At 46.3% G+C, this 12,663-nt stretch overlaps 2 protein-coding genes across 4 annotated transcripts in view; both read left to right on the top strand.

Annotated features, from left to right (window-relative positions):
• The window catches only part of nicn1 (nicolin 1), a 581,340-nt gene that overhangs the window by 401,361 nt on the left and 167,316 nt on the right, over positions 1-12,663 (top strand). The window lies entirely within an intron of this gene.
• The window catches only part of grm7 (glutamate metabotropic receptor 7), a 171,815-nt gene that overhangs the window by 92,695 nt on the left and 66,457 nt on the right, over positions 1-12,663 (top strand). For both annotated transcript variants that reach the window (XM_063473294.1, XM_063473293.1), the window contains exons 3-4: positions 10,344-10,479; positions 11,251-11,405. In XM_063473294.1, coding sequence (XP_063329364.1) covers positions 10,344-10,479; positions 11,251-11,405 — 291 coding nt within the window. The remainder of the gene's footprint in view (positions 1-10,343; positions 10,480-11,250; positions 11,406-12,663) is intronic.

Below are 12,663 nucleotides of genomic sequence, written 5' to 3'. Positions count from 1 at the left end.
GGGAGAAGACCGCCAAGCCCGTCCAATCGTCACACACATTTAAAACGTGACATCTGGAAGCGCGCTGCACACGCCCGAGCTGAAGCGTCCGTGGCGAGGACTCATTGATGACTGCTGAGCCGGCTCCTCCTTCAGTTTGACTCTGACTGACGTGTTTGGAGGCTGCTTCAGCAGGACGACCCCGGTCCATCACCCGCTCACGCTGTCACTTTTCATTAACGGCCACGGGGGCGTGTTTGAGCGTCACGACCGCCACGAGCTTTGATTCAAAATTACAGAGGGGACAGCATGATTGATGACTTGTTGGTGGTGATTAGATGGCTGAAAACTGTCTGCACTGCAGGCTGAACAGTCAGGAAGCATCGCACTGAGAGTTACTCGAGGGTCGACCATCGAGCTGTGAGAGTACAGATGCTCTTCCAGGGTCCACGTAGCATCGCTGACTGCTAACAGGCTAATTATGGTTACAAATTATTATTAATGTTTGCTAAAGTCAGGCGTTTGTGAACTGACAGGTTTATGTTCTTTATGTGTTTTTGATGGTTCAGACGATACAATAACAGCTCCGCTGGCACATGTAACACGTCACATACATGACCTCAGGTACTGATGAGGCGTCGCTTGTTGTCATGGCAATAGTCAGACAGATCACACTAAGCAACCACATCATCTTTACAAACCAGTTTTTAACCAATGAATCAAAAGATGAATTATGCCAAAGACACTGCCTCACAAAGACTGTACATAAAAGATGGACCACTCAGTGGTCGTGGTCTAGTTTTGAAGACTCTGTAGCTGTGTCCAAATTCATGGGCTGCATCCTCCTGAGAACCCGGCCTTCACGGTCTACGTGGGCCGGGTCCTCAGAAGGTCGGGTAGGCCGGAAGTAAACGGCTGTGGAATTGGACGGTCTAGCCTTCTGATTTGCGTCACCGCTGTCTCGGTGGAGTTTAATAAACTCGGCCGTCTGCTCCTTGCTATATAAAATATAACAGTACACTGGAGTAAATTCTCGACCACCTCACACTTCTGATAATCAATTTTCTGTTTGACGTTTATTCAGCTGTGTGAAAACTATAACTTAATCTCAGCCAAACCGATTTACTCAGGAACAAATAAAACACTGAAAAAAGCCAAACAATAACATTTTTAGGTTGTCTAAGTGACTTATATATCATGTTTAACCAGAGTAGCGAAAGTCCGCGGTGATCTGAAAATGATGTGCCGGGAGTTGTGCCGTTCTCGGCGGCTTCAGTGACCCTCGAGCTCCCGGTTAGCTAACGAGCTGGTGGATAACAGACGTCTCCGAAAACGTCGAAGCACTTTTGCAAATATGCGATATCTTGATAAACCGAGCAGATATTTGAAGTTCACACAGCTACATTCTCGCCTGAAAATATGTTAAAAGTTTATTTTGTGACCCAGAAAGAGTAATAAGAGTAATTTTAAAACTTAGTAGCGGCCGCCATTGCCGGAAACTGGAGTTTGGCTGGGCCGCGCTTTGAATTCTGGGATATGGTGGGCCACGAAGGACACAACCGACCCATCCTTCAAATTCGGGGAAAAGGAGGACGCATTTGTCGGCTGCATTTGGAGGAGTCTACGAATTTGGACAGCCTTCGGCGCGTCGCTGTGACGTAGTCGGTCTACAAATGTGTCCTCAGGAGGATGCAGCCCATGAATTTGGACACAGCTAGTGTTAGCGTGTAGACATCTGCCATGTTGGTTTCTTGAGAGCCAGAACTCAGTTTAGCTAAGTTATCAGCTAATCACACCAATCCCTGCTCCTCAGTAACATCCTGATAACGGTCTGTTAGTGACCTCACAGCAGCCATATTACTGGTCACGTGATGTCATTAAAAATGCTCTAACAGCACCAACACGGTCCAGTTAGCGGAGGTGAAGCCTAGCTAGCAGCTACAGCAGTGTCACCATCAGCCTGTCAGTCAAAGAGGCCACGCCCCTAATAATGCAAACAGATGAGGTATGAACACGCCGCAGGTGTTATGAAGGGGAATTTGTATCAGGCTGTAAACATGCTTATTAGCTTAACATGTGACTGAGCCCCTGCTGGACATCACGGTGCAGCCTGTGGTGCAGCTGTTGGTCCATCAGACCTTCACTGTGTCGGTTAAATGTGATGATCAACCTTCTTCCTTCCACGCCAAACGTGAGCCCAGAATAGGAGCAGCAGGAACGGGCCGTGTTTTAATTATTTCAGCCCTCACCACCCGAGCAAAACTTCTCTCCTATGGGGAATGTTCTTATTCCGGTTTGGGTGCCTCCACATGAATTTTTCACAGTTCAATCTCACAGATGCTTGTTGTGACACAGCAGAAAGGCCTCGCACTCACAGAGAGTATCTGATGAGTCTGACAGCAGGCTGCAGTCCTACGCTGACACCGCCGAGCCAAAAATACACCATCGCATTCACCGCTCGTCTCTTTTTCCCCAATTAAAGTCGGGTTCCTTGTAGCTTTGTGGTATCCATGGTAACTGTGCAGTCTCCACCTACGTTATAGAGAACCCGGGAAACAGGAAGTCACACAAAACCCCATTTATTGGGCGAAAAGCTGATTCATTGACGCTCTTTTAATAGTTTCATGTCTGAGAAAGACTGCTGCACTCTCCGTCTGTGGTTTGGAAACTTTTATCTTTGACAAAAACATGAATTCCCTGCAGCTTTTTTAATGGTTTCAGCTGAATGCTCCCGAATGTTTTCAGTCTGAATGAGCAGAAACACTGAAATTAGCCACCTGCAGCATTTTGCTGTAAAATTAGACCTCAACAAGCCAAAAAACACCTGAACCTGGGAACATACATCCCACTGCTGCACTGCTCCAGGACACTGGGAGCTGTGGTTTCAGACTTAATGCAGCTGTGAGGTCATTTGTAGTATCTGTGATTTTATTTATGTATTTAGTGTCAAAGCACTGCAGGTGTTTTTTAATCAGACTGGGTTTTGACCCTTTCCTTTGTTCGGTCAGACGGAGGCTGAAACACACGACAGTAGTTGAGCACCTCGCTAAGGTCGAGCACCTTCCTCCCTCAGCTGTGATCAGACGCTCTCTGAGATTTACTGCCTGGTTTATTTTCTGATTGGCTGCTTTGTCTCGTTCTTTACGGCCTGTTGTTTCTTCTTCACGCCTCCTGTCAGCTGACGGCCTGAGCGCCACAGGTCGCTGTAAATTACTCACAGCGAAGCTGTTTGTTTGGGGCTGACGCGTTCAGAAATGTAGAAAAAGGACGGTTTCATCATATGACGAGCTTCAGACCAAAGAAGATGAATGAAACCTGAAAGCCAATCAAACGTGGGAACAAACGTAGGAGCTGATCTGCAGTTTCAGGAGGAAAAACGACAGATTAGTTTTTAGGTTTGGAAGCACTGTGCTGTTACGGCGGCTCATCGTTCCACAGCTTTGAAATGACTCTTGGATGGATTGTTGTGTTTCTGTAAGCATGCCTCGCCCACCGATGATGGATTGTGGGACAAACTTTGTGAAACTTGTCTTGTTCTACTTCTTTGCGACCAAAATCTTCAACACAACATCTGACAGCACGATGCCAGCATGATAATCATGACTGTTTAGTTCTCATATTATCCGTCAGTCGTGTCTGTGAGCAGAAACACTGATAAAAGCTGGAGTCTGCTGAGCTGCACTACAGACGGAGTTTGGATGAACTGAGACTCAACCTGACACGAGGGACGGTTTTTTGGCGTATGCATATTAGCTAACAACTTGTTAGCGCTCAGTCATTAACCAATGAGTTATCAGTTTCAGGAAGTGACATCATGGGAGTTGCATCCATGTTTCACGTGGGCTTTTTATCTCAAAGCTGATACATTCTTTTCTAGTTGTGTTGAAAAATGGTGAGAGAAGAAGTCGATTCCAGACACGGCGGTACTGAACGGACCAATCACAGCTGTTACTGTGGAGGATTTTGGAGGGTTCATGATTATGACGTACTCACAACTTAAAACCTTTCATAATTTTTTGTACCTGATTTTGGTTTCTGAGGAAAAATTTGATCCACATATGAGGACATTAGTTTTAAATTTTGATAGAACAGTGGCAGTATAATGTCCTTGTAAGTGGATATCAGGCACTTGTAGAGCAAAATTGAGTATTTTGGTCTAAATAACCCAAAATGTGATGTCCACACATGTGGACGGCAGGTCCGAGGAGGTTAAATGTATATGATCAGGTCTCATAGATAACTAAAGCTGAGGATCATCTGCATATCAGTGAACGTGTATGCACAGGTGGGCATTTATGATGTAAAAAGTACTGATGATGGTAAATTCATATTGATGATGTCATCCATCCACTTCACGGTCATGGGGGGAGGAGCCTATCCCAGCTGTCATAGTGTGAGAGGTGGGGCTCACCCTGGTCGTTGCAGTGCCACCACATGGAGACTTTGACTCCCAGATTCACGCCTATGATGACAGCCAGTCTTGTGTCCCAGCTCTTCACCAGCTGAGATCTGTGGCGTGTTTCAGTCTGGAGCCGGCGTGTTCGAGGGTTTCTCCTTCATCTGCTGCTTCCTGTCAGACTCTAATTCAAAGCCATCATTGTCACACCTTCTTCCTGTGAGACATCAGAGTTTGGACGTGCTGTAAATTGTCACCAAACTCTGTGAGGTGCAGTATGCTAATGCGCCCGACCCCGGGTCGACCGCTGCTGCTGCTACCTTGGCTAATAAGCTCTCTCTGAGCGTGCTCACAAACGCAGCACTTTGATATGCTGCCGTTGGCCAGAGTGGAAAACGCCTCTGATGGTGATGAAAGCGTCTCAGCCTCTTTCTGATTCATCCTCTCTCAAAGCCGTTTATCTCTCATGTGATCAAACACGCTGAAATATGCATGATGTTTCTGCACGCGTCTGCGTTTCTATGGAGACTTTTTTAATCACGTGGTTTCGAGGCTGAGGTCTGAGCTGTGTCAGCTTCTCAAACATGGTTTGTTTCTGAACTCGTGTTCCCTAAAAAATCATCTTGTGCGGTGTGATGATGGTCAGGAGCTGAGGGCCGCTGCAGGTTTGCTGAAGCATGTCGGCGAGGAGCCACTCGCTGTTTGGATCCATACAAGGGGAGCTGACTGGAACAAACACAGCTGTTACAGTTTGGTTTCTATTGATTCGTTGTTGATTCAGTTCCTGTTGGTATCAGGCAGCAGACTCGCAGTCATGTGACTCAACAAACAGAAGCGTCATAGCTGCAGCTCGCGATGACACGGTATAAAACGTGGACGCAGCGACGGTGACATCACCCGCTGACTTCGAGCGTTTTCAGAGTCTGACTGAGCATGCCCGGGATAATCCTCCGTTGTAAGTGCTTGCAGAGGTCAGAGGTCAGAGATTCAGCCGTCGCCATCTGGTGGCCTTCAGATGCAAAGCAGTTTACGGCACTTCTGCACTGGCTGCATTTTTCTGAACCAGGAGCTTCGTCCGTGTTTTTGACCATCAGTGGCTTCATCGTGTCTAAGTCAGCTTTGTTGCCATGGTTACAGGTTCAAAATGGCGGTGTCTTCACTGTCTAACAGCAGTGGGAAACATTTTCAGATTCATGTACTGATCTTCACAGTAAATATAAAAACTGTCCTTCAGATTAGATCAGGTCCGCACAGAGCTCGTCCCTCCTCTTCCTCCGCTTCCTTTCCTTTCTCATCTCTTCCTGCTTCGCCATGTTTCCCACATCACAGCGTCAGCTCTGCAGCGTTTGTGAGACTCTCTGGTCCCGAGTAGCGCCCAGCTTCCTCTCAAAGTCAGAGCATTTATTTGAAGTCTGTTTTTTTACCTTTTGGCTGAGAAGATAAAGGGTGGGACGTGAGGTCAGGGGTCCTCAGGGGAGCAGAGATCCTGTTTCTGTGTGTGGTGCACTGACGGTGGCATTTACAGCTCCTACAAAGACATAAAAGTCTCCGTCACACCTGACGTCCGAAGCCACTTCCTGCTTTTTTTAAACTGATGGTACTCATTGTTCGATAGAAGGAGGAGCGGCTAATGAGCCGAGTTAACCCAGAACCACCTGTTGTCCCTGATCAGGTGAAGCCAAATGACATGTGGACTGTGAGGAGGCTGAAAGGCTGCAGGTCCCTGTTTCATTTGCTTTAGACTCTGTACTTTTCAAAAAAAAAACATAAATTCTTTCTAGAAATTAATAACTGATCACTAATTGCCACAAGCAACACACTGAGAGGAGGCGGGCTGGTCACATGATACTCAGCCGGGATCCATTACCGCTAATTAGCAGCTTAAGGTTAATCTACAGCTAGCTGCTACTGCTCGAACGACTGTTCGTCCTGACAAATATAGCCTCTGGAGGCTTTGACAGGATGGGGCCCAGTCCTCCTGACCCTGACAGACCGGATCATCCTCTGGTGATTCTTCCAGGATTTGAAGGGACATTTTTCTGCTTTCAGCCACTTGAAACCTTTTCAGGCCAGCAGGAAGTCTCTGTAGTGTTTAAAATGTCATGTGACATCTGTGCAGCTGACATTCAGACTTCAGGTTTGTGCTGAAGTGACCTCGCATCAGTTTTACCTGCTGCCATGGTCATGAGCTGTGTCTGGATCGGTCACCGGACCGGTTTGTTGGGTTTATCGGTTTAAATCCAAATCACAACATCCGTCACCTCTGCACGCTTCTGCTGCTGCTGTGAGTATGTGGAGGAGTTTCTGTGACGTCAGATTAAATCAGGTGAAATACTTCGATGATTAAACACAGAAACATGGTTTCATGTCTAACCCTGTTTTTAAAAAGTCATGTAGCTGAAACCGCTGCGCCCGCGTGACAGAGCGCCACGCTCCTCTGCAGAACTGAGAGCTGTGATGGCTGCGTGGAGTCAGCGCCTGAATACCAAACGCCAAATGTTTAATTCATTTGTTGAATAAAATGTGGAGCTGCGGCAGATCTCCTCCTCCTCCTCCTCCGCTCGCTCGCTCCACGGCAGCAGCTGAATGTGAGATGAGGCGTCGAGGCCGAAGCTTCAAACAGACTCCTGCTGGCTCGCCTGCTTCTTTACCCTCGTCTTCATGAAGCCCAGAAGGAACGACACACGCGACTGCTGAAGACCTGTGACAGAGTAAAACTACTCGAATACACTGAAGTGTTTATCTCCGTTAATTAAGGAAATAAAATCACAGTCATTAAAAAAGTCAAAATTAAGGAAAAAATACATTTTCATAAAAATCAAAACAAAGTTTCAAAAAATGAAAGAAAAAAATGAATAAAAATTAGTAAAAAAAAAATCCAAAAAAGTTTACTGTAAGTCAAAATCAGTAACAATTAATTATTAACACTCTGAGATAAAAGTGAAGAAAAATGTTTCACATCTGAGAAAAAAAAGTTATTGAGAAAAAATGTAAAAAAAAAAAATGTCAAAGAATATTTTAAAAATTATTAGAAAAAAATTATTAGAAGATTTTTTGGGGAAAATGTTAAAGAGAAATTGAGAAAAAGTCCAAAATTTGTGAAAAAAGGCAAAAATGTTAAATAATGAAGCTTCTTCTTGTGTGAAAGTGTTTACATGGCACCAAATCACAGCAGCAGTTTCCACAGTAATACAATCATATGAGCCCCTATGAGCAAGCACTAGGCGACAGTGGGAAGGAAAAACTCCCTTTTAACAGGAAGAAACCTCCGACACGTCGTGGAAAGCCCAACGTGTTTTGTATAGATGTGAGAGGACAGTGTCACTGAGAGCAGCCTGGATTCGCTCTAACATTTGTGCTCAGTCACAGACGAGCGACGTCTGTGACCTTGAGGTCACGCAGCCTCAGGAATGAGTCTCACCTGTGTGTCAGCTGTCAATCACAAAGTTCCAAAGGTGAGCCTAAGCTCCACTACGGCGTCTCCGAGCTGCACGCAAGCCAGCTCCCTGTATTTCTGCCACACTCTGGATTTTAACGCTTCCTGAAATCCAGATATTCTAAACTCGTGATAATAATACCTTCACAGCGTCGCTCGTAAACAGGCAGTCAAACAAGTTCTTTAAGCCTGAGGTTAAACTCCGCCCACACATGGACACGTGGAAGCAGCCGTGATGAACACAGTAGCGTTATTACACAGGACGCATGTTCAGGGGTTCATCCTTCACGTGTCGTTCCTCGTTGTGACCGGTCTGTAGTTCCATGTTTGGCTGCATCCGTCGTCCTCTGGGATCTTCTGTCTGCAGGACTCACCGGACGCGTTCCAGCATGAAACAGTGAAAGCTCACTCACGCTACCTTTCAGCTACCTTCATGTTTGATTTAATAGTTTTTAATAAAAATATGGAGCACAAATAAAACTGAGCTCAGGAGTCTTCTTTGAAGTGCACGCCTGTGTGCGAGCGACTGGACTCGACTTCATGGCGTGGCCTCGTGTTTTCCAGGATTGTCCTGCAATCTCTGAGCAATGAAGGAAATATGTTAGTGCACGCCGCGCCGGCCTCCGTCTCGGGTTTTTCTTCTGGTGAGTTTCATCAGGTTCGACTCAGCCACAGGTTAACGTCACGCTTGGAGATAATTAGGAGATGTCGGAAGTTCAGAGTTGAAATCACGGTGGTTTTACGGTCGATGGTCACAGCTGACATCACATCTTTGTCTCGGCTCATTGAGTCTCATGAACCCACCAATAGGAGCGCGCGATGTCCGCTCTCTGTCTTCTTCTTTGGTGCTGGTTTTTGAGCAGAGAGCTGTTTCTGTATGAAAGATGGGCGTCTGTGATGTCATACACTCGAGACTGTATCGAGTGTATGACATCACTCTCATCGCCATTTTGATTCTTGAAGCCAGACGGGTTGACCAAGCAGTGGATACACCTGTAAGCCCACAGGATTCTTATTGGCTGGTGATTTCTCAGTCACTAACCAATGAGCATGCAATGCTCCGTTCTGCGGGAGACGATGACAAAATGTTTCATTCAGCATGTCTTTATCCTGTCTATTCTCACCCCAACCAATCACAGCAGATGGCCCCGCCCCTCCCTGAGCCTGGTTCTGCTGGAGGTTTCTTCCTGTTAAAAGGGAGTTTTTCCTTCCCACTGTCGCCAAAGTGCTTGATTATATGGGTCATATGATTGTTGGGTTTTTCTCTGTATGTATTATTGTAAATGGCCTGCATTTGTATAGCGCTTTACTCAGTCCCTAAGGACCCCAAAGAGCTTTACACTACATTCAGTCATTCACCCATTCACACACACGTTCACACACTGGCAATGGCAAGCTACATTGTAGCCACAGCTGCCGGACACTGGCGCCACCGGGCCCTCTGACCACCAGTAGGCAAACATGGGGTTAGTATCTTGCCCAAGGATATTTGGCATGCAGCCTGGAGCAGGCTGGGATCGAACCACCGACCTTCTAGTCAGTGGCTGACCTGCTCTGCCACCTGAGCTACAGCCACCCCAGGGTCTACCTTACAATATAAAGCGCCTTGAGGCGACTGTTGTTGTGATCTGGCGCTGTTTAAATAAAACTGAATTGAATTGAATTGAATTGAGTATGACCTGAAACCACCTGAGCCTACAAACAGGAAGTCTCCCAAAGACTTCTATAGGACCAGCTTTGTCAACTGCAGGTATCGCCCCCTGGTGGCTGTCAAAGAAAATGCAGGTGTGAGGTCACTGAATGTGACTATAACTAACATCAGACTCAGACAAACTACTGAAGGGAAAGTAAATATATTTTCATTGTTTAATGTTAAATTATTGCCAGTGTGGTGAATGTGTCACATTTTATCTTACAAAGCTGTTAAAGCAGCGTTTAAGTGGATTTTTATGCTGATTATTAATGACTCCTGGTGGTCACAGTGACGAGGTTATCCATGATTTATTTACCTCTGAGATCACATCAGTACTGAACACCTGTATCTGTATCTCGTCTCAGCTGATAAAATGCTGCTAATGAGTGACTGTCATGTGTTTCATGGTTCGCTGTGTTTGGTTCGCTCTGCTGTTCGGTCGCTCAGGTGAGCTGAAACTTGTACGGTGGAACAAACGTGAGATCAGAAGCTTTCCTGACGGCGTGGCGAGGAGAAGAAGAGCTCCGGCTGAGCGTTTCTCTGTCAGTGACATTTATTGAAAGCAGCCTGCAGCTCTGACACTGTTAAGGCGACTGTGCGCGGAGATGTCGGCGGTTTCGTGAAATGTCAGGAGAGCAGAGTCCTCCTTCTTCTTCTGCACTTTCGTCCTCTCAGACTTTAACCTTTAGGACGAGCTCGGGGCCAAACCTCTAATAACGCTGTTTCTGAAAGGTTAAAGCCATTGCCGATAAAACGGATAAATTATACTTTTTAAGGCTGCTGCGGTTCAGGAAGCTGATGACTCTGAGTTAATTGTGCCCTTTGTTTTGTCTGCTCAGGTGGAATCTGTATCGCTCAGTCCCTGAAGATCCCTCACGACCACAAATCCTCCGACTTTGATAAAATCATCCGCCAGCTGCTGGACACTCGGTACGCCAGGGCGGTCATCCTGTTCGCCTCCGATGAAGACATCAGGTAATAACCCTGCTGAGGTAACGTGCAAAAGTTAAATACGTGACCTGAATCATCGTCTTCACCTCTGGATGAGAGAAAACTTCAGGACTGATGTGTTAGTGCCAGCAAACACAATACTACGTTTTTCATTTGCTATATTTAATGTATTCAGATGGATTTTTATTGGATGCTCAGCACATCAGGACTCTTCCAGTCATGCCGGTACCCTCCATCCACTGAGAGGAAGTAAAAATGTTTGGGATAATGAGCACGACCCTAAGGGAGGAGATCCTGGAGATGACCCGGGACACGCTGGGAGGTTGCGTCTCTTGGCTGGTTTGGGAACGCCTCGGTGTTCCTCGATGAGCTGGCGGGAGATTAGACTGCCGCCCCGTGACGTGAGCCACATTCATGAGTACTCTGCCACCGTAAAATATTCACGTTAACATCAGGCTGAGGAAAACTCGACATCAGTCAGACACTCTGGAAAAGTTTTCCGTGGCGCTGATCGGTGTCTGCAGACTTCTGTTCCCCTGCGTTTCCACAGTCCTTCTTCACTCACTCTCCACCTCTGGCTCAGCGTCTCCGTTAATCAGTCCAAAGCTCAGATGGAGCTCGTAGTCTTAGGAAAGCCTGAACTAATCAGATAACGTCTTGTAGATGCAGCGGATTGGTGGATAATGACAGGTTAGGCTCTTTAGTGACCCTGTTGGTCCAGGACATAAACCTCTGCAGGTAAACTGATGTGGAAACTAAAGTGTGGGTGGGGTCTGTGACTGCTTTCTCACACAGGGGCATCCTGAACGCCAGTAAGCGAGCGGACCAAGTGGGTCATTTCCTGTGGATCGGCTCCGACAGCTGGGGCGCCAAAAACAGTCCCATCCAGCACCTGGAGGACGCCGCGGTGGGAGCCATCACCATCCTGCCGAAGAGGGCCACCATCAGCGGTAAGTCCCTCGCCGCTTATAGTTTCACGTTGCTCGTCTTTATGAGAATATGTGAGTGTAAAGTTTATCAGCTCACTGCTACATGAAGGAAATGAGAACTTGGTTTGTCTGTCCTCGGCGCTCGCTCTTATCTCCGAAACAGACTTTTTTGTCCTCCACGTCTTCCTGAATAAGCAGAACTTCTGAAAACTCAATCGTGTCGGGAACGCTCGCCGTCTCGCATTTCTGGGTTTGCAGTGACACCAGATTGCTCAGGACTCTTTTGATGATGATTATTTTGTCGTCATTATTCTGCTTCTATCAGCGCTGCAGAAAGTCAGTATCTCACCGGGCACGGAGGGCTTTTATTAAAGACCTGTCTCTGCTGTTCTTACTTCCTGTCAGATCTCTTAATGTGACGAATAAAGTTTCACTGCGGCCTTAAAGTCTGACCAAACTCTTTGAAAACGCTCTCTGTAATGATTTTAAAGACGTGTTAATGCAGAGCTGCAGCAGAGTCCAAAGACGTTCATGCTTTTGACTTTTTTTACAGACTGACAAAATATGAAACTGTTCAGCTGTTTTTTTATAGAAAGTTTCAAATGTGTTGTGTTGGCATAAAAATGATTTCACTTCCTGTATTTCCTCTGATGTCACAGTGATGATCTTCCAGTTTAAAGCCCAATAAAGTCGCCGTCTGCAGGAGTCGGCTGAGGCTGACTGTAGTTACTCTGTCACAGTTTGAATTGTTTTATTCTGTCAGTTTGAGACGCTAATAAAAAGTATCAGGTTTGAAAAAAGATCCTGATGTACACGGACACGCCGCTCACAGTGTGAGTGGGACAGTTAACCTTAAAAACCTTATTCAAGGACACCGTTTGCGTTTACTGTCTACAGTTTGATAAATGAATGATTAATTAAAGCTGAATAAAACCTTTAAGCAAACGGTTTGTTGGAGTCAGATAAAATTAGTGTCACTGAGTCAAAACTAAAACATGTTTGTGTTTCTGTGACTCACGGGTCACTGCAGCCTCACACTGAACAGACAGGAAAGCAAAGCGAACTTATTTTGAAAATCCCGACCTCTTCCTTTGTGCCAGAGTGTTTTTCTGAACTCTCTTCAGAGGTGTGACACGCAGAGAAGCGCCGCCATCGTAACGACGCTGAAACCGCAGATCAGAGGAAACGTAACGAGAGCACGGCCGACCTCCTCATCGGCGCTGATGACAGCGTTTAGATTACAGTCGTAACTACAGACGACATCGAGCGCGGCTGTCGT

This window comes from Pelmatolapia mariae, linkage group LG5 (assembly GCF_036321145.2).
Source record: "Pelmatolapia mariae isolate MD_Pm_ZW linkage group LG5, Pm_UMD_F_2, whole genome shotgun sequence".
NCBI lineage: Eukaryota > Metazoa > Chordata > Actinopteri > Cichliformes > Cichlidae > Pelmatolapia > Pelmatolapia mariae.
This window is presented reverse-complemented; position numbering and strand designations above follow the sequence as displayed.